The sequence below is a fragment of the Capricornis sumatraensis genome, chromosome 1 (genome assembly GCF_032405125.1).
Source record: "Capricornis sumatraensis isolate serow.1 chromosome 1, serow.2, whole genome shotgun sequence".
In the NCBI taxonomy this organism is placed as follows: domain Eukaryota; kingdom Metazoa; phylum Chordata; class Mammalia; order Artiodactyla; family Bovidae; genus Capricornis; species Capricornis sumatraensis.
The window spans coordinates 116832534-116855279 of NC_091069.1; the positions used below are offsets into that span (position 1 = coordinate 116832534).

General features: G+C 39.3%; 1 protein-coding gene across 6 annotated transcripts in view; it reads left to right on the forward strand.

Annotated features, from left to right (window-relative positions):
* Positions 1-22746, forward strand: part of APP (amyloid beta precursor protein) — a 312912-nt gene that overhangs the window by 177269 nt on the left and 112897 nt on the right. For 2 of the 6 annotated variants that reach the window (XM_068970376.1, XM_068970377.1), the window contains exons 7-8: positions 14011-14178; positions 16742-16798. The exons of 2 other annotated variants lie outside the window; for them this stretch is intronic. In XM_068970376.1, the coding sequence (XP_068826477.1) occupies positions 14011-14178; positions 16742-16798 (225 nt within the window). The remainder of the gene's footprint in view (positions 1-14010; positions 14179-16741; positions 16799-22746) is intronic. 2 more of the 6 variants (XM_068970383.1, XM_068970390.1) reach the window with 1 other exon arrangement.

The window sequence follows — 22746 nt, forward strand, 5'->3', positions numbered from 1 at the left end:
TGCCATTCCCTCCACCCCATTGGTATAGGAAGTGAGTCACAGCTCTTTCCTGATGAACAGTGTCAATGCCGTAGCTGACTGCTAACTTTGTAAAACTCTAATAACATATAGCTGGCTCCTCCACTGACAATAAAAGTTGGAAATGACTTGCAAAGAAAAGAGATTGAAAAGAGGCTTACCGTCTCGTTTCCAATGTTAATGTTTCAGTGCCCGAGAGAAAATATGATTTACAACCATACTTAATAATGAACATTCTTCATTACCAACACATTGCTATTAGTATGAGTCTTTAATGTGCTTCATAAAAAAGCTCAGTAGTTTTGTAACCCATTACAATTTGAAAGAAATAGGCAGAGGGAAGAAAAATATAGGACATTTCAACATAGTCATAAAATTTTCAGCCATATTGTATTAGAATCATTGATATCAAAGCAGAAGATGCCAGTTCTGATTCTGATTCTGTTAACTGATTCCAAAGGAGAAAGGGATTGTTGAGAAGTGAGCACACCTATCTGACTTTAGGATCTATTGTTTTGATCTAGTGGAATAAGCCAATACCAATTTGCATACAGCAGTTGTGCACCAGGAAATCCCTAGTATATGTAGACACTTGCTCCTAATTTTCTGTGTTTTGAGAAGTGATTGCATTTCATAAAGCTACGACATCAGCGTACACTGTGACTCAACCATGAATCCTCAAGTGTGTGTGCTGTGTGCTCAGTCAAGTCCGAGTCTTTTTGATCCCATGGACTGTAGCCCTCCAGGCTTCTCTGTCTGTGTAATTTTCCAGGCAAGAAGACTGGAGTGGGTTGCTATTTTGTATTGTAGGGGATCTCTCTGACCCAGGGATTGAATCCATGTCTGCTGCATTGGCAGGCTGATTCTTTACCACTGGGAAGCCCAAACTCTGATTAGATGTGGGTGTTGTAATGAATGGCATAGTCTATGATTTAGCTAGCCGGTTTTGTTCATCCAGAGTAACTCTGGTTTTTTCTGTATGTTCACCGATTCAGCAAGTACACCTTTATCACGCCTCTGCTGATGGCTTGGCACTTTGCTGCTGTAGCAGGTGTGATGGGGAGCTGGCTGTTACTGTGTCGTGGCCGATCACGTTGGAATTTCTTGTTTGCAGGATCACCACTCCCCGTGCCTTTAGGGCAGGGATTCTGTCTTTTAACCCTTGTAATGTGCTGAGTGGTAGAATTTTTATTTCCCATTTAAAGCCAAGGCAAATAAAGCCGAGAGAAATTTTTTAAACCTTGTCCATAATCACAAAGCTGGTAAATGGTGAAGCCAGGATTTGGGCTTAGATGGACCAGAGTATTTTTTACCACCCAATTTTTTTTTTTTTCTTTTTCCTTTTGTTTATAAATACACACTAGTTCAATTTAACCTGTGTTCCCTTGTAAATGTGTGTTGCTTTGTTCTAGGCAGGGGTTCATCTTGGTATTGTTTCACTTTGAGCATTTCCTAACTTTTAGAATGCTTATTTATATAATAATAGTGTCATTTTATTTTATTTTTACATTAAACTATGGCCACAGGCTAAATATGGACTGTCACCAATTTTCTAAACAAAGGTTTTATTAGGATACAGCCAATCCCATTTATTTACATGTTATCTGGGGCTTCTTTCATGTTACAGAGGCAGAGTTGAGTAGTCACAAAAGATGCCATGTGGCCTGAAAAGCTGAAAATATTTACTATCCAGGCCTTTATAGGAAACTTCCAATACTGATCGTTAGAAACATACTAGGGAGTTTTTATATTTCAGATATCACCATTCCACGTTAATTTCATTAAGGTGGTTTCATTATGGGTAGAGATAAACTAGTGAAGTGTTTAAAGAGGAAATTTTTAAATAATTTTATGATCTTGGGCCAGTTACCAAGATACCCTCGGTGAGTCTGTTTTTTCATGTATGTTTTATAGATGCTGTTATGGTGTTGCATGTTTTTTACGTGATTACTCTAGATGATCCATGCTAAGCATTCACCATATAATGCCTGGCATATTCTAAATTTTCAGTATGTTTTACAAGGAAAGGCTGCTTAGAGTCAAAGCCTGGATTTACAACCTACAGACTGTGTAAATTTGTGTCAGTGAAATAATCTCTATACCTCATTGCTTCCCTCTTGAAAAATGAGATTTAATAATACCCACCTAGTTTAAACCATTTTGTGAGGATTAAATGAAGTAATTCACAGGAAACACTTAGCACTGTTCCTGGTAGACAGTAAGTCCTCAACTAACCTAAGCTACCATAGTTGGAGGACAGAGGAGCCTGGCAGGCTACAGTCCATGGGGTCACAAAGGGTCAGACATGACTTAGTAATTGAACAATAACAACTGTAGTTGCCCTGGTTCTGCGTATCATCTTGATCCCCAGAGAACTAACTTATTCCTAATTAGGAATGCCAAAGGTAACCCAACAGACTGTCTTTTTGCATTATAAAATGCATCAATGAGATGTATCCATTTCTATTGTATAATAGAGCTGTTATTTATGGGCATATATTAAGGAGAAAACAGCTTAAACTTGGTTTCTTGATTAAATTACCTTTTGTGACTATATTATATATTTAAATATCTGCAGTTCAATTTTATGTCTGGCTGAAAATTGAATCAAGATAGTTTTAAATGCCATTACATTTCAAGGTGGAGTTTCATTTCTTGAGGGTATTTTAAACCTCTTGGAAGTTCATCTATTAAATGGACAGAGGAGACAATTTAAGCATACCATTTGATGATGAAGTTTGAAAGTGTGATCTAAATGTTGCTTGCCTTGGGCTGAGTGACTTGACCTCCACAGAATTAAATTACTGTTCTTCTCCCTCTGGTTACTGTTCACCTCTGAGAAGCATCGTGTGATTTGCTGCTGTGCATTCCACCAACATAGACTAGGCACTCCTAGGAACTGGGCATTACACCAGTTCTTGAGAACACAGGGATATGAAGGTGGCTCGCTCAGGTTGCTTCCAACCAGAGCTGTATACTCACTATTCAGGAGAAACCAGCCTCTCTGACCTGACTGGGGAGAAACTTTGGCAGCCCAGGGGAAGGAAAGTGCCCAGCCTAGAGACAGAAGCTTCACCTACAGCATTGCCAAGAAGTTGTCATCTGAGTGATTTTTTAATAGAACAAATCTGAGAAGTACCATACATAAAGCAGAACGGCTTGTATTATTATCTTGAAAGAAGGTGAAGTTGCTCAGTCATGTTTGACTCTTTGCAACCCCATGGACTGTAGCCTACCAGGCTTCTCTGTCCATGGATTTTCCAGGCAAGAGTACTGGAGTGGGTTGCCATTTCCTTCTCCAGGAGATCTTCCAACCCATGGATTGAACCTGGGTCTCCCGCATTGTAGGCAGACGCTTTACCATCTTAATATCTTAGGTTGACCTAATTTTCACGTCTCCCATGTTACCTGTCTATAATGCATGTGCCACTTGCAAGGTATCCCATCATTCACTAGTAGGATTCTTTTTTATTGTTTGTATTTAACTTTTCATAAAGTTTGGAGATGCTGTGAGCTTGACTTGCTGCAGACGTGGAAATATACTCACATACTTTTGTTGAGGTTCTTATAGCAGCACACTAGCCCAAAATGAAAATAAAACACCCTTATGGGTTTAAAAGCAGGGCTCCCTTTTGAGGAAGACTTTACCCTTCTCTGTTAGGACCACAGACAAGTAAGCTCCACTCCTGTTCCTGGACCAGCACGTAGCATCCTTTTCATGACTTTGAGAAAACTAGTATCCACACAGGACAGAGATGTGACAGGTGGCAGCCTATTATTTTGTGCCCCATGGCACTGCAGCCACTGATTTTGAGATTGTTTGATATATGCTTTGGTGAAGGCAGAGTGAAGCATGGCATTAACAAGCTTCTTTCCATGCCATTTCATGGCCCCAATTTAGAAAACTCACTCAGATAATTTACTTGAAATGTGAGAAACAGAACCATATAAAAGACTGCATGTGATGTGTTTACATATATAATTTTTTAGTAACAAATTTATTGAAATATAGGTTGCATAATGTGGAATGTAGAAGTGAGTGGTTTAATATATCTTCATTGCCACATAGAAAGTTCTGTTTTTGAACTTGATTTTGCTTGAAATTTTACATGGCCAATAGTGCTTAGTTTTACCTTCTACACTTTTATTTGTGTCAAGATTCTGTAATACAATGTTAGGAAAGGAAATAATCAGCTGAAGGTATTTTAACACAATTATGTCTAATTTCTTAAAAGTAGAAACAAAACTTCCAGCCCAATTCAATTAAAGGCCAGAATCTAGGTTTTTTAAAAATGCTAGTCTTTCTTATGTTTTTTCCCCAAATCAGTTGCTATTCAAAAAATACACAAATGTTGACAGTTGTATATGTTGTCACACACAGCATATGCAATTTTAAAAAAATCAAATATAGTGAAAGAATCCAGCAAATGAGAGAATAGAGCATTTAAACATACATGTCATTTTCAGCTAAACCCACATGTTCCATTAAGTAGAGGCTCTAATTCTTTAGGCAAGTGACAATTGTGTGTTTTAATGGAAATCTTTAGTTCCCTTGTAGAAAAAGGCTTTCTGGAGTTTTTAAGCAGGATGGATTTCAGTCTAAACAACTGTTTCTTTGTCCCCCTAAAAATTTATCCCCTCTTCTGACATTTGACCTTTTGTGATTCTATTAGTGGAAGAGTAAGAAGTAAAGAAGAGGCAAAGCTGAACAAATATCATATAAAAACGATGTTCAGTGGTTCATTTATGGCTAAATAATGCCATTTGCAGGAACATGGAAGGACCTAGACATTATCAAACTAAGTGAAGTAAACCAAACAAGGTATCAAACTAAGTGAAGTAAACCAGACAAGGATAAATTTCATATGATATCACCTATATGTGGAATCTAAATTAAAAAGATATGAATGAACTTATATACAATATAGACTTGGCCACACCAAAGGCAAAAGGCATAGACAGGGAGGAAGGATAAATTAGGAGTTTGGGATTAACACATACATACTACTATATATAAAACAGATAACCAATAAGGACCGTCAACTACACTTCACTTAAAAACAATGTTTAGGAAAACCCCTTGGCCTTCAAGATAGCAGCGCAAATTTTAAAAACTAGGAGACTCTTGAAACAATAAAAGGAGGTAAAAATAGTGCACTTTGTTAAGAAGTGTACTATATTGAGTTAATAACAGCAAGACAGTGCTGGTGTTAACTATGAGGATGGGTTTATCTCTTTCCCTTAAATTCACTTATGCTTTTGTTGGATATAATTTCTGAGAACAGAATATAGACAGGAATTTCACACTACTTGCACGTGAAATTAAATTCCTGATATCTCGTGTTATTAATAGAAGCAAAGGAAGACCTTGCTGGCTAATTCTCATGAGGATCTCTCTTCTGGAATTTGCTAGCATTTGTTACCCAGGATTTCTGAGGTGTTGCTGACTGCTACATGGTAGCTTTGGTCAAACGATTGGGCAAAATCCCTAAATCGCAGCATGAATCCTGGTGTTTGCTTGGGCTATGGCAGGGTTTCTCGATCTCAGCATTATTAATGTTTTAAGCCGGACAGTTCTTTGTTGTGGAGATGTCTTGTTCATTGTAGGATGTTTAGCAAGATCCCTGGCTTCTCCTGTGGCTCCCCCGAGGTGTGATGACCAGCAGTGCATCTCTAGCCCTTGATACATGTCCCTTGGGAGATGATAAGAAGCACAGTCTTTTTGGTTGCAAATCACCGAGCTTTGATATTGAGATCGACAGTGAGCTCTGGCTTTAAACATGCTGCTGCTGCTGCTAAGTCACTTCAGTCATGTCCGACTCTGTGCGACCCCATAAATGGCAGTCCACCAGGCTCCCCCATCCCTGGGATTCTCCAGGCAAGAACACTGAAGTGGGTTGCCATTTCCTTCTCCAATGCATGAAAGTGAAAAGTGAAAGGGAAGTCGCTCAGTCGTGTCTGACTCCTAGCAACCCCATGGACTGCAGCCCACCAGGCTCCTCCGTCCATGGGATTTGCCAGGCAAGAGTACTAGAGTGGGGTGCCATTGCCTTCTCTGGCTCTAAACATATGAGCAGAGAAAAACCCCTGCAATACTGTGTCTCATGTTAATGTAAGTCATGACACCTGACTCTGTGCTTTGCACATTGTAGGTAGCAGTGAACATTTGTTTTAATTTGAGAAGAAAAAGTAAAATAAACAAAATATATGCTAAAAAAAAAAAGTTAAGTACTCATTTAGTAAAATAAAAACAGATATTTGATAAGATGTGTCATGTATAGTCTCATAGTTTATATTTAGAGACAAATCAACACACAGTTATTATTTTTTAAATATTACACATACAGATGTGCCATGTAGGCAGTGAGAGATAAAGAAAAACTGCCTTCCTGGTTTTGTTTTTCATTCTTCCTAAAGAAACTCACTCTTGCCTGGTACCCTGTTATAAAATAGCAAATGGAGGTTAGCATCAATTGAGCAAGCAGGGACACTGCTGTTTTCAGCTGGAAGCCACCCAGCCACTCTTCCCTGCCGGGTACCATGATAGGAACAAGTTAACATGGCAAGATGGACACACTTGGTCTCCCCCAGAAAAGGACCATCCTCCCAACCCATGACTCTCACATCTAGAAACATCCTTTTCTTACAGTAACAGAAATGGCATATAATTCTTTCTTACAGAGAAGGGACGCAGTGGAAGCAGATTCCAAGCTCAGTGATCTTCAGTCTTACGTCAGCTTTCTTCATTGTTTTTCCCCAATAAAAATAAAAACTTTTTTTGATATTCTAATGTTCTGACAAATTATAAGAACAAAATCACTTAAATTTGGGTTTCTGAGAAGTTTAAGTTTTCATAGACAAATATGAATAAGAAGAATACTGTATTGGTGTTCAATTTAAGGCAGAAGTATTGAAGCTGCTTTAATTTTGCACGAGATAGAACTTCAGAGGAAAAGAAATATTGTAATGATAATTTCTTAAGATTTTATATATGTACACATTTGAATATTTTAACTATCAAAGTATGTTTACCCCTCATTTCCCAAATATACCTACACTTCTTTTAATAAGTGAAAACCTATGCAACTTTTTACTGATCTTTCCCTCTGATCCTTTTGAAAAGTGGTTGAATCATATATATATATATATATATATATATATATATGTATGTGTGTGTGTATATATATATAACATACTTTAAGTTATATATATATATAACTATTAAATAACTATTAAAGTATGTTATATATAAGTATATATATACTTTTGACATTTTTTACATATATATATATATATAAACTTCTGACTTTTTTTTTTTAGTTCTACCAGTTTATTGCTACCAACCCATCTCCCTCCACCCTCATGCATGCATGCTAAGTCATGTAACCCTATGGACTGCAGCCTGCCAGGCTCCTCTGCCCATGAACTTTTCCAGGCAAGAATACTGAAGTGGGTTGCCATTTCCTTCTCCCACATCTGGCATTTTAACTGCACATAAAGGTTACAGTTGGTCATGGTGCTTCTCCAACATTAATGTGACCTGAAGTGCTTCTTAAGCTTAGATTCAGAGACAGTAGGTCTGGGATGGATCCTGAATCCCAAGTGATGCTGATCTTACTGGTTCATTGGCTGCCTCCACTTTGAGGAACAGTCTCCAGTAGCATGATAGTCCCCCATACTGTGCAGATTCAGATTGAGACAAAGAATAAGAAACCGAAAAAGAAAACCAACCTTATCTATAATAGTGAAACCATCCTTGTCTATAATGGTGAAACCATCCTTATCTGTAATAGTGAAACCATCCTTATCTATAATAGTGAAACCAACCTTATCTATAATAGTGAAACCATCCTTATCTATAATGGTGAAACCATCCTTATCTATAATGGTGAAACCATCCTTATCTATAATGGTGAAACTATCCTTATCTATAATGGTGAAACCATCCTTATCTGTAATGGTGAAACCATCCTTATCTATAATAGTGAAACCATCCTTATCTATAATGGTGAAACCAACCTTATCTATAATGGTGAATCCATCCTTATCTGTAATAGTGAAACCATCCTTATCTATAATGGTGAAACCATCCTTATCTATAATGGTGAAACCATCCTTATCTATAATGGTGATACCAACCTTATCTATAATGGTGAATCCATCCTTATCTGTAATAGTGAAACCATCCCTATCTATAATGGTGAAACCAACCTTATCTATAATAGTGAAACCATCCTTATCTGTAATAGTGAAACCATCCTTATCTATAATGGTGAAACCATCCTTATCTGTAATGGTGAAACCATCCTTATGTATAATAGTGAAACCATCCTTATCTATAATGGTGAAACCAACCTTATCTATAATGGTGAATCCATCCTTATCTGTAATAGTGAAACCAACCTTATCTGTAATAGTGAAACCAACCTTATCTATAATGGTGAAACCAACCTTATCTATAATGGTGAAACCAACCTTATCTATAATGGTGAAACCATCCTTACTATGGTGTCATTGTTCTTACTACATTATCAAATGTCACCAAGTATGAAAGGATCCTGTTATGTCTACTTACTGAGCAAAGTTGTAAAATTCCAACTCTCATGAGCAAGCAAATTAGCGAATCCTTACAATTTCTGGACCTACATAATTGCTCCTAGTTTCGTCTGTGCCCGTTTTCTCTCATGATGCGATATAACCAACTCCTGCTAGCCTGTACAAGCTGATTATTAAAATATTGAGGAATTTTGTGAGCCACAGCCATTGGTGGCTTGCAGTACCAATGGTGGGAGTATTCACACCCCAGAAATTGACAAACACTATAAAACAGAGTGTTTAATTTTTCTGTTTTTCTGGACACACAATCAGATTTCCCAGCATACCTGCCTCTCAGTCAAAGAAGAAAAATAATTTCCTCTTATTTCCAGCAAAGGACATGGGCTCTTGTCTGATCAGAGTTTAGAGCTTCTTGTAATTCTGGCTGTTCTTCAGAGGAACCATGCAGCTTGATGACAAATAAGTTTATTCCCATAATAAACGGGAAACAAAGGACAAATAGCAGTGTCCTTTTGTGAATGCTCAACAGCAAGAGTATGGTTAGTCTAACACTTCACAAATATTTTTCCAAGTGGCATTTTTATAACTAATCTTTCATCATGGAGGAATGTGAGAATCAGATTGGATATAATTGGAATGACACATGTACTGGGTAGCCTTAGAGAATAAACACAATTCAGTAGAAGGCAAGCCAACCACAGATATCTTCTAGAGACTTTGTGACAAATTGGCTCCCGTCATATCGTACTGAGTCAGTGATTTTATTACCATGCGCAGCTGTTCCCATCATTTGTTTATATATTTCAACCCATATTTGGGGCTTAAGTGAGATTTGTCAGAAGTATTTAGTTCAAATTTGCTTGCCTAATTTTACATGCCTCTATTTAGTAAAATATGATTAGTAGGTAATAAATATCTGATGACTATTGCTTGATTAGAGAAATTTTCTGTTGGACATGGTTTTTTATTACTGTTTGCAAGCACATTATAAATTCTCTTTCCCATCGAAAGTACATGTTGTTGCAAAAACTACACTCTTAAAAAATAACTTGTTTTCTAATATATTGACTTGTAAAATTTTCATCTATAAAAGTCAAACACAAATTTGCCTACTTATTCTTCAATAGACTGTAAGATGGATTCTAATAACTTAGCTTCATGCTGTTTCACCCTATTATAATATTAAAATTGTAGGAATAATTTAATCAGACTGAAAAGTAAAGTTGTTATAAAACAGCATTGAGCTCAGCCATTTCATTATTAATGGATTGAATGCTTAGGCAGATAATTCAACATTTATTTGAAATATTAAAGATAGCATATTTAGTAGATTTCTGTACTTCTGTCATTGTTTCATTTTATTTTACTGTTAACATGAAGCAGGTGATTTGTTACGAAACCAAACTATTTTGTCTTCATATATTTGCCCTTCCTACTCCAGTTTAAAACTGCAAGATATGTCATTTTTAATGTAAACAAACCTTAATTGTGTCCATATTCTTGCATCATATGGAAGAATTATGCTAATTTGGGTTTTTTCTTTTTTTATACAATGTCAGAATATTTAATTCCTAGATTTCTATAAGTAACTCTGTAGTTTGATTGGTTTGATTGTTCAAGTGCTTACTTTCTCAAAATTTGTAAATTTAAATTTTATGAATTCCATGTAATGCACATTTTTATGGCACATACATTTCTAGAGTCTGAGAAATTCAGTTGTTAAAATCATAATAAAAAAGCTTTACATTTTTATATTATTCTTTATTTGCTGTTTTATTTAAAGCAAATTACTTGCTAATCTGATAACTCTACTTTTTAAGAAGGCATTATGATAATTGTACTCTTGAAAATTTTTCTTTCCATTCTAGCTGCCACTTTCACAGCTGTCTTCATGTTAAAATTTTTTTAAGTGTAAAATTAGCTTTCTAAGTTTGGTTGTCCACAAAAAATTTTGCTCCAATTTGACATCTATTCAGAGTTAATTATTTGTGGTTAAGCATTATATTTTGAACAGTGAATTGCATAATCATTTTATATAATGTAGGAAGCTCTAGCTTTGCTCTAGCTTTTCTCCATATTATATCTGTATAGTATTGATGGGATTTGGTGTTGAAACCAGCACAGATATCAGCAAGGATCTACCTTACAGAAAAATATAAAATGATATAAAATATCAAATATAAAATGTACGTATAGTGCTTGTTCTTTAAACACATAAACTCATATAACTGTGTGTACACTAGCATTTCAGTTTATTAAATGGTATTTGTCTAGAGGGGTGAATAGAGCTTTTATGAAAAGAGATGAGCCTTCCCTGCCAGCAGAATTCAGGCTAGGTGAATACTAGGTGGATACTATTTATGGCCTTAAAAGTTTAAGAATTAAATATGAATAAACAGAAATTCTAGTTTCTTAAATATTTGTCTTGCCTGTGTTCCTACCTAACTTGAAACATGCTCTTTGAAAATTATCCTTGCTTCAATTCTGGGCAGATTCTCTCCTTTATTATTATAGGCAACATTTACTTTGAACAGAAGCAAAGGTAACTTTAAATTCAGAAATAAATTTAGCAAATAATTTTAAGATGTGTATTTTTTTCATTTCTTAGCTTAGATTTTGAGAAGAAAATGAGGATGAGAAAAGGAAGCTGTGGTTTTCATTTTCAGATGAATTCTGTTTGAGGTGACCGTTATATAAGCTCTGATTTTACATGCTCTATATTTAGTGGAGAATTTTATAATTTTCCACTGGCTGATTATAGTCATTAGCATGAAACACATTTTTCACTGAATTTTTTCAGTGTTTCCCATAGATTAGGAAGTTTTATATTCAGAAAAATAATAATATAAACATAAGCATTTAAAATGTCACTTGAAAAATACAGTAAAATAAAATGTCTCAAGATTTCTTTTTCTCTGAATCTAGTCATGCAGTACAGTAAAAAGAAATGAGTGAGACATGAAGAGTGATCCATTCCACTCAAATCCCTTCTGAAATCAGCTCTGCTGCTCTAGGAACGTGATGTTCTAGTCATTGCCAGAAAGAAAGGAGAAGGAGGGAAAAGCCTCCTTAATTCCATGCCTTACAACAGAGAGAGAGAGAGAATTAACATCCAGGAGTGGAGCCAGCTGATGGCTGTGGCTTGCAGGGATCCCACACGTGGACTACATGTGGCTTCTAGCTCTGCAGCCCAGACACTGCTTTGTCAGTAACTCAGAGGTGATCAGACCCCACCTACACCAAAACTAACTTAACCCTTTGTAGAATGATAGTTAGAATGACTATCATTAGATAGTTATTATGACAGTTAGAATGATAGTTCCATAATTGCAGGGGAGAAACCAAATTGGCAAGTGGATGGAATACTTGTGTCAACAGGTTGGCAGCTTTTTATCATACAGCAGAGAGCTAACTAAAACACCTCGTGGCTTGGCAAGCATGGACTGTGAAAGGAACTGTACCAAATGAAATTACCTGAATGATAGGTGACCCTGAACATGATGCTCCTGGAGTCAGATATTTCCATCCTAAAGCCATCCAGAGAGAGCCAGAATCACCTGAGATATCTGTTGCCCAGGGCCTGCAGGGACCCTGACCCTTGCCTCTGGGCTCGGTGTTCACTCCCCCTGCCTACTCTGTTGACAGCATCAGGATGGCAGCAGCTTCCCGTCTTGCTGTCACCCCTTTACCTTGATCGGAAGGAGCATTGAGTGGTGGGTATAGAGAAGTAAAGCGGGAGTTCCTTTCAGGTCAACATTGTAGATCTTTGAGTAATTGATGAGATCAGTTTGTTGAATAATGTGAAAGTGAAAGTTGCTCAGTCATATCTGACTCTTTGTGACCCCATGGACTATAGAGTCCATGGAATTCTCCAGGCCAGAATCCTGGAGTGGGTAGCCTTTCCCTCCTCCAGGGGATCTTCCCAACCCAGGAATTGAACCCAGGTCTCCCACATTGCAGGCGAATTCTCTGCAAGCTGAGCCACAAGGGAAGCCCAAAAATACTGGAGTGGGTAACGTATCACTTCTCAGCAGATCTTCCCGACCCAGGAATCGAACCAGGCTCTCCAGCATTACAGGCAGATTCTTTACCGACTAAGCTATCTGGGATATTAATAAGAATCTCTGCACTATGCATGAAAATGTGAACGTGTTAGTTGCTCGGTCGTGTCTGACTCTTGCTCCTCTGTCTATGGGATTCTGCGGGCAAGAATACTGGAACGGGTTCCCATTCCTTTCTCCAGGGCATCTTCCCGACCCAGGGCTTGAACCTGGGTCTCCTGCATTGCTGGCAGATTCTTTACTGTTGTGTATGGCTTTTATCTTTTAGAAGAAGGGTGCTTCCCCCTGGCATGTTAGTAAAACTAAGAAAAGACATCTGAGTGTGCTAAGGTGTCAGCAAGCTCTCCTTAAGCCTAGCTAGGTGGGGCACAAACCGGGTTGGAAAATTGTCTTTATCTGCAACAAAAAAGGAGGCAGAGTTCAAATTCTAATTGCAGTAACTTTACAAATAGAGTCGGACAGATTGCTATACTTTCAGTCAACCAGGAATTATGAACCTAATCGGGGGAGGGTGACAAGGCATGTTAGCAGGTAAGCTGTATAATGTAAAAAACCGTGTCGGGTTTGTATTAACAAATTGTGGTTTGCCTATATTTTATTATATGGAAACATTTTTCCTAAGGTACAAATTCATCTTTAATCAGACTTAACGTAATCAACTCTAAGTCACATTCGCAGGTTATATATATGTTTTCAAATATAGTCAGTGAACAGGCTGACTTTCGCTCTCTCTAAAAACTAGACCACATTCAAAATACGTGTAATTTGAATTACAAGAGTCAAGGCAGTCAGTTATTCAAGAAAAACAATCAGGTGTTTGCACCAGGTTAAACTTTTTGCCATCATTACCAGATACAACAATCGTTTCACCTTTAAAGTTGAAGTTATTTTCAACGAGAGGTTTATTTTTTATCATGAAGAATTATTTTGACGTGCAGACGATCTTTAGGCACTGACTGTTCATCCAAAGGCAGCCTAAAGCTCTGTTCACCTCTAGCTGGAGTCTTTTTATTAGTACAGTGGAGCTACACTGATTAAACCCGAGGAGCCTGCGATGCTTTGTTGCCAAAGTAATTCTAAAGTCCTGGTGAAAGTGAAGTCGCTCAGTCGTGTCCGACTCTTTGCGGACCCCATGGACTGTAGCCTGCACCAGGCTTTGCCGTCCCTGGCATTTTCCAGGCAAGAATACTGTGGAGTGGATTTGCCATTCCCGAAAGTCCTGGTAGGTCGTTACTCAATTCCTCGGGAAATGTTGGGCAGATGCCCCGGGTTGCCGTCGGGAGGACTAACGCGTAAGCAACGTAAACGCGTGCGCGTGAACGGCCAGCCATACCTTTTCTTGCTAAATGTGGTTCCCCACGTCTCCTCTGATTAGAGGTGTGCTCTGAACAAGCCGAGACGGGGCCATGCCGAGCAATGATCTCCCGCTGGTACTTTGATGTGACCGAAGGGAAGTGCGCCCCCTTCTTTTACGGCGGATGTGGCGGCAACCGAAACAACTTTGACACGGAGGAGTACTGCATGGCCGTGTGTGGCAGCGTCAGTAAGTGGACCTCCCTCCAGCCTGGCCGCCTTTTCCATCTTTTCTCGCCACTGACTCTGCTCTCTGTAACCGACTGGTTTTCCTGGTTCTCGCGAAGGGGGCGTGGGGGTGGGGTGTGTTGCTCCCACTAACCACGTTTCTGTCGAGTTCTCTAATCGCCGGGCACGTTCCAGCCTGAGCACACATCTCCGTCTTTCTCGAATCAAAGCATGGCCGTGGATGTGTATCTCGCACTAGCTGTGGTGCCTCCCGTCTTGCCATCTCTAGGAACTCTGGAGAGTTTCTCTATTGAGCCAAGCTGGAGTTGCCCTTTTGTCTTCTCCGCTCTTTCTGCCAGTGTATCCCTGCGTGTTCGTCCGTGTACCTCTGTGTTCGGCTCTCTGCATGTGCACTCCACGTGCAAATGAGGGCTTCCACCGGGCAGCCTGGCTGATGGTGCTGCCCCCGCCCCATCGCCCGCCTTGCATTGGCAAGCTGTGTTGCCTGGGCTGAGCTTCATCTCATAACACGTGATGTTTATGGAGGGAACCGGATTGGGTAGAGGGCATGCACGTTGGATGCCAGAGGGTAGAGATGACCCAGTGGTCCCTAAGCTCACCCAGGGATGTTTGCAACATGGAGTTTTCATGTCTTCTCTTGGAAATAGACGGAAGAAAACTCCTGACTTAGCATTAGAAATGTTCCATGACATAAGACTCAGGAAATATAATTTGCCAAGTCTTTTTCTCTTCCACTTTAAGTTTTTCATAACTCAGGGGGATAAATAAATGAAGTCATGATGACTTATATGGAAGTTGATACTATTTCCACAGAGGTAGTTTTCTGGAGGTAACACACCAAACATGTGGGACCTCTGTTCTTAACAGCCTTCCACATTAAATCCCCTATTTACCTACCTACCTACCGATCCATCCATCTGACTACTTGTCTATTTACCTATCTTATCTGTTTATCTGTCTACCTATGTATCTTATCTCTCTATCCACCTATGCAGCTATCTATCTATGTATCTATCTCTGTATCTATCTATCTATTCCATGAGGAGGCAGTGTGATCTGCTCAAGGAATAGTTACTCAACTTGATAAAGTAAAAGTGAAACTCAGTAAGTGTGCATTTCTCTTTTGAGAGACTCCTGCCTTTTTTGCATGATTCTGGAGAGGGTGACAGCCATTTCCTGCATACGATTACCAGGGATTATATAAATTGTTTCCCAGTGTGATCATAGTATTATGCTAAACAACAAAGGGCCTGCACCATCAAGACCTTCTCTTGTGAAGCCTGGTGTAAGTGGAATCTGCTGGAAAAATTCCTATTGGTCTCTTATGTGAGAGATGCTGCCCTGGCTACTGGCTGTGAGAACAGGTGTAGGAACTGGTGGCCCTGAGGGCTTCTCTGGCTCTGAAGGGAAGACTGTGGCTTCCAGCTCAGAAGGCTCCTTTCTTCAGTTTCAAACAAAAAAGTTAATTAGGTCAGGTGACTTGCCTGGAGCCTCTTGAACAGAGGACTTCTGTTATAGTGATTCTAACTGGTTTCCCTGCTAGGGGGAGACTTCCTGGCAGGTGTCCAACTTTTTCCCCCTTTCCCTGGGGTGTATTTACATTTTGGAATATTAATATATATGCATGGGTATGTGTATAAATATATACATATAATAAGAAAGAACTATTAAAAATTATTAATAGTTGTGAATTTGCTTCAAGAATTAAAAGGTATCAGGAATTCCCTGACAGTCCTGTGGTTAAGACTCTGAGCTTCCATTGAAGGGGGCACGTGTTTGATCCCTGGTTAGGGAAGTAAGATCCCATGTACTTCAGGGTGTCGCAAAAAAAATTAGAAATTATGCACCCCCCCCCAAAAAAAAAAAAAAACCATTACCATTACCTTCAAACTATTACCTTCAAAGCACAGCATCTCCATTTGACTATTTTGAGTTAACTCAAACTGGGAGCCAGAGCCATGGGCATCACAGACCAGATGGAATCTCTGGATGGCACATCCTTTGCCAAGAAGTTTGCAAAAGAGATGCTCCCAACGAAGGTATAATGGACAAGCAGTCAGTACTTAGTTTCAAAGGAGATGGGTTATAGAGTAATAATGTCAAGAAAGCAAACGAGAGGCTGAAGGTCAGTTAGAAGAGTGGACAGATGTAAGTGGACAGTAAAGGCCTCAACAAGTAGCCAGAGCTGAGGGCCAGGGCTGCCCTTAGAATGGTGAAATGAATGGAATACCAAAGGGCGGGTGGGAACTGCTGATGCTGACACTAAGCAGCTAGATGGGAGCAAGAAATGCTTCCGCAGGGTACTGGGATGTACTATCAGAGGCAGAATATCCACAATCCATGATTCTTTGTGGAAATATATCTAATGTTGTATATTTGCTTTGGTTCCGTGTTGTTTGGTACTACGGCTCAAACTCGGGATATTTGTTTCACTTTTTGTTTTGAAGTCAATGTTTTTGTTTCTGTTTTTTCCTTTGGTCAGCCGAATCATGTCATTGAGTTTCATCCATCATTCCCATGTTTCTATTTTTGTTTTTAGTTATATTCTCTTATTTTCTCCATAGTGTCCCACAGTTTACTCAAGACCACCCAGGAACCTCTTCCCCAAGATCCTGTTAAACGTATGTTGTCATTCACTCGACGGAAGGGAGGAGGGAGGAGTTTATTGCATGGCTGGACTGCAGCTCCAGCATCCTCACATTTGCATGGTTTTGTGTTTCTTGAACACCTGCCTTTGAACAGAAATGTTTATTTCCATTGCTTTGCTTGTAATTCCGTCTGATTTTGCCAGGTAACTTGCAGTGTCAGGCTGAGAGCTTTGACCTAGCTATTTCTAATCAGTTTCCTCTTTATTTCATATGGTTTTATAAAATATTGTTTATACAGCCTTGTTTTGTGTTTTATTTGGCATTACTATTTTACTTCCTAAAGCTCGCAAGATGCTGTGATTTAGCAAGAGCCCGTGTGTATAAGTGACTCATTTAAGCATTTAATGTGCATGCATTGTACTAACTATGTGGACTAATACATATGCAGAGGCTTCAAGTATGTCTGTTTACAGACAGCTGTTAGGCTTTAGGAAGTGAACGGTCACTTCTAGAATTCAAGACTTCTCCTTCCCCTCCCTGAATGCACCACTAGTGGGAAAGACGTGCCCAACTTCTGATTCCATCATTAACATGCAGCGAAAGCACTTTATAAAGAAATGCTATATCAACCTGCCTTATAATATCTGTGCATTGTGATGATTTCAATTGGCTTATCTGTTTAGCTTTGTTTAAAACATGTGGTGTCAAATACATAATCACTCATTTGAAATTTGGATTATATCCCAAAACAGATTCATCCAACATTAGGTTAGGGATGATAGAAAACATTGATGCTTATGGTTGCTGGTGGGAGAGACACAACTGGAGTTGTAGCTTGGATACAGTGAAAGTTAGCATTTGTCTTTATCATCCTGAAAAAAAACCTAGTCTCACAATTGATAAAGCTAATGATCTTGTCTTTAAAAAGATAAATTTTAGTTGAAAGTACAGCAAATGGCTAGACATAGAAGGATGAGGAAAAACTATAGATTTTATATTGTGAGATTGAGAGTACAATGAGCTGCAAGGAGTGTTGCATTTTATGAGGCATTTTTCATAGATCATCTCTTTTCTTGGGAATTTTATGTCCATTTTCCTCATTTCCTTTGTGCATGCAAGAAAAAACATGAAGCTTTAAGAACTTTGGTCACTTGTCCCCAGCCATCATAGCATCACAGGTGGCAGGACCAGCTTTAAACCTAAATGATACTGTGGCTATGACCTGTGCTCCAAATGGCCAACAGTTTCTGATACTGTTTGCTAGGTTAGCAAATAGAAGCTCATTTTAAGAGTACAGAAAATTGTGGGAAATGGATGACAAATATTCAAATCGTTTTTTCCTAAATGCCATGAATACAGCCTGTATCAATAAATTCAATCTTTCCCACCCTTTTACAAAAACAGTCATTATTTTTACTTTAAGTTTCATTTTATATCACTTTAAGCACATAAAAAATTATCTTTTTCAATTTTTATTCATTACTGGGAATGAGCATCATCGTTCAATAAATTTCTTTTCATGGAGTACCTGTTTTCTCAAGTCTTTGCAACAGACATTGACAATCTGTTGTAATTTTCTTTTTCCCAGTTATTTTTTCCTTCTACTTGTACTGTGTTTGGGATCCTAACACCTTTCCATTCTAGGAGGGTGAAGTGATTTGAGCAGCTATATTTTCTTGTCTACCTACAGAGGCTGTTCAATCACTGAAAGTGAAGGGTTTTGCAGTGCTAGTGCAAACAGCCAGGAGAAAGCATATAATTTCTAGTTATTTATAGCCTGCACAGCTCCGCTCTCTTATTTATAGCAAAGCTGTACATTTGAATTGAAAAACTCATGGTCATCTGGAGGTCAAATGCAGTTAGCAGGCTGGAGTTAGAGAAAATGAACCAAACTGAGAAAGGTGAACAAGCCCTTTTGATTCGACAGCTGAAGCTTGCTCGTGGCTGCTTCACCAACCTAGGGCTAATTGGAGGACATCTCGATTCACAAAGGTGGGTAATCTAGGTTTCTCAGTCCGAGTTGCTGCTAGTCAAATAATAAGTGTGAAACGAGCTAGAAAAAGCTCTTCAGTTAAACTGATAAAGTGATTGCTTGCGTGGAGAAAAAATGTGATGGTCTTCATTATGAATACAGTAATTTTCTTATCAAGACTTCCTATTATTATAATTAGGCATTTCTAGATTTTAAATCTTTGTCATAAAAACCATTTTTGAACACTACAATTTTAAGAGACACTTCATTATTTTTTTGGTTTTGTTATCATAGATGAGAATCTGAACCCTAGGTAGAGGTACTTCCCTGCTGGTCCAATGGTTAAACAGCCACCTTGCAATGCAGAGCACATGGGTTTGATGCCTGGTCTGGGAACTAAGATTCCACATGCAGTGGGGCAATTAATCCTGCATGCCAAAACTAGAAGGAGCCTGCACACTGTAGTGAAGACCCAATGAAGCCCAAAAATAAAGAAAAAAATGCAATATGTTTTTAAAAATAATAAACTGCAAGTAAGAGGGTAGAGACCTGAGGCTAAGAACTTTCATTTTACTCATGAATTTATGGGTTTGAATCCTTTAAAAAATCCCCTTTCCATTGGGATTAAAAATCTTATGAAACCTGGGTTTTGTGGGTTAGGACGATGCCAAGGTTTCACATTCAGTTGGCCCAGTGCAGTGTTTATGAACAATAAAATTTCTGCATAAATATTTATTGATACATTCATGTTTCAAACATGAGAGCATGATCTTTTTTTCCCTAGTGTTCTTCCCATTAGACTGCATCTCAAAAGCAAGCAGATGCTTTTAATTTCAAAGAGTACCATGCCAATTTCTAGTCAGCCAGCTGCACCAAAGGGTCTGGCCAAAGGGAAGGACCGATGACTCATCTTTGGCCCTTTCCCCTGCAGCGGGGCTGAGGCACAAATGACATCTAACTCGAGGTCTTTCAACCTTAACACGGCTGACATCTGGGGTCATTTAATTCATTGTGGGTGCCGTCCTGCGCTTAGAGGATGTTTAGCAGCATCCCTGGCCTCTACCCATGATGACAGTGACACCAGCCCAGCTGTGATAACTAATAATGTCTCTAGAGCTCGCCACAGTGCCTTCTGGAGTACAAATGGCACCCCACTTAGAACCCCTGATGCTAGACTAGTAGTTTGCCCACATCTGGTTTCAGACATAACCAGGCTGGTAGAAACAGGTAAACCTTCCATAAACTTGAGGGCATTGCTGAAGTGTCAGAATGTCAGAAGCCTCCAGTTCTCAAAGATGGTTATGAAATTCAGTTAGTCAGTCCACTATCCCAGCTCTCTGTATTTGCAAGTTAAGGGAGAAGTTGGGCTTCCCAGGTGGCTCAATGTTAAAGAATCTGCCTGCAATGCAGGAGACACAGGAGGTGTGCATTCGATCCCTGGCGGTGGGGAAGATCCCCTGGAGGAGGGCATGGCAACCCACTCCACTATTCTTGCCTGGAGAATCCCTTGGACGGAGGAGCCTGGTGGGCTACAGTCTATAGGGTCACGAAGATTCAGACACAGCTGAAGTGACGGAACGCACATTCACACGAGGGAAAGGTTACAGTTGCTCTTCTGAGCTCTCTGCTTCAGTGTAAGCACTGCCAGAGAAGCAGAGAATAAAGCCGCAAAGCCCTGGGTTGCAGGTGCGCCTGCTTTACCTCTTCTGTTTCATCCTGGGTTCATAGAAGCCCAACTTATGGTAGAGAAGGGCCATCTGTAGAGAGGCCGTGGGGCCTTGCTACACAGATGACTTGACATCTAAGATGCACTTTGGGATCATGTTCATGGCCATAGGGTCTGTGCAGAGGTTTAGGTCTAACCTCATGCAGGTTTGGGGTGGGGAGGCAGGGGGTAAAGGTTGATTTCTAGGCACATCAGAATGATCCAGAGAGCACAAAATAGACTAGTACACCTCCAGAGAATATAAAAGCAATTGGAACGTATCAGATAAGGCCAAACCACTGTCCCCAAACTCTGAGGTTATTGTCTTTGACGCTGTTTGCAAGCAGTGAATAGCCCACTGTGTGGCCTTTGAATAGAAGGTGCTGTCCCAGCTTTGCAGTGCCCTGTCATAACGCCAAGGCTATCTCTTCTTTGGCCAGACTTGAAACATTGTTCTTCACCATTCTTGTTCTTCTGACTGTGAAAGAGCAAATATTAGTTCCTGTTAGCACATTCTCTCATACTAATGGAACTCTGATGTTTCTTATGAAACTGCCAAGCATTATTAAAAACAATTAAAAGACACAGTGGTGCATTAAATTACGTGTCACATCAGTGCCAGTAAATTCTGTTCCATTGACAAGTATGAGAAGCCATGTCTTTCGGATCCAGAAATTGTCAGGATAAAAGCAATGCTTTTTTCCACCAGACTATCACAGTGAAAAACCCTAAGATTGAAAACAATTGATTTGCTCAGCAAACCAGCATTTAAAAAAAAAAAAAATCTCGTTTACTAAGAACAGTAAAAAATGCTCTTATATGTGTGCTCTCTTCCTTAGCTCTTTCCAAAGAAGAAGAAGTGGATAGCTCAGTAAGAGTCAGCAACGAAGAAAAGGGATAGTTAAAGAATCTGACACTGACATGTACATACTGCTGTATTTCAAATGAATAATCAACAAGGACCTACTATATAGCACGAGGAACTCTGCTCAATGTTATGTGACAGCCCGGGTGGGAGGGGAGTTGAGGGGAGAATGGATACATGGATATATTTGACGGAGTCCATTTGCTGTCCACCTGAACTATCATAACATTGTTAATTGGCTATATCCCAATATAAAAGACTTCCCTATAGCTCAAACGGTAAAGAATCTGCCTTCAAGGCAGGAAACCAGGGTTCGATCCCTGGGTTGGGAAGTTCCTCTGGAAAATGGAATGGTAATCCACTCCAGAATTCTTGCCTGGAGAATTCCATGGACAGAGAAGCCTGGCAGGCTACAGTCTGTGGAGTCGCAAAGAGCGACTAACACACACAGTCCAATATAAAATAAAAAGTTTAATAAATAAATTAAAATTATGTACATTATGTTCCATCACAATCATCATACAAAATAACCTCTAACTTATGTGAATATAGTATATAGTATGTTATGTATATTTTACCATAATAAAAGTATGAAATTCAGGAAAAAGAAAGCAAATATTTTCTATAAGAGGCCAGCAAGTCAATATTTTAGGTTGTGCAGGAAAATGGTCTCTGTTTTAAGTACTCAACTTGTCAGTAATAGTGTGAGAGTATTCTCATACAATAGGTAAATAAATAGATACAGCTGTGTTACAATAAAACTTTATTTAGCAAAAGAGACCAGCAGGCCAACCCCTGATTTAATAAGCCCGTTGAGCCTGGGACATGTTGCTACTAACTTTAATTTCGAGGGACACCAGCAAACTTAACCCAGTACTTGCCTTCAATAAGTTGACAGTTTTATCAATATAATGAGACTCAAGGATGTGCCAGAATTAAATAAAACAAAATGCACAAGTGAAGGGAAAGATTGCTGTGCAAGACGGACGTAGACTGAAACTAGTTTTATCCTGAAGACCTCCATAGAGGCTAAGAATTGTATCGGCTTTCATGGCTATTTGCGTCACTCAGCCGTGTCCAACCCTTGGCGGCCCCATGGACTGTAGCCCACCCACCAGGCTTCTCTGTCCATGGGATTTTCCAGGCAGGAATGCTGGAGCGGGTTGCCATTTCCTCCTCCAGTGGATCTTCCTGACCCAGGGATCGACAGTCTCTATGAAAGTGGACGATACTGAATAGCTTGACTTTTTGAACTCATCTACGGAGTGTCAAGTGACTGTGGCAGGTCATCCCTTTATGGTCCACCGTGGGTGAAATGGAGCCTAGCTCTGAAAAGTTGACAAAAATACAGTAACTGAAGCTTATGACATCCTGAATGCCAGTGAATGTTACTGTGACTTCACACATGGTTTTCAGATTCAGACTGAACTTGCTCTTAG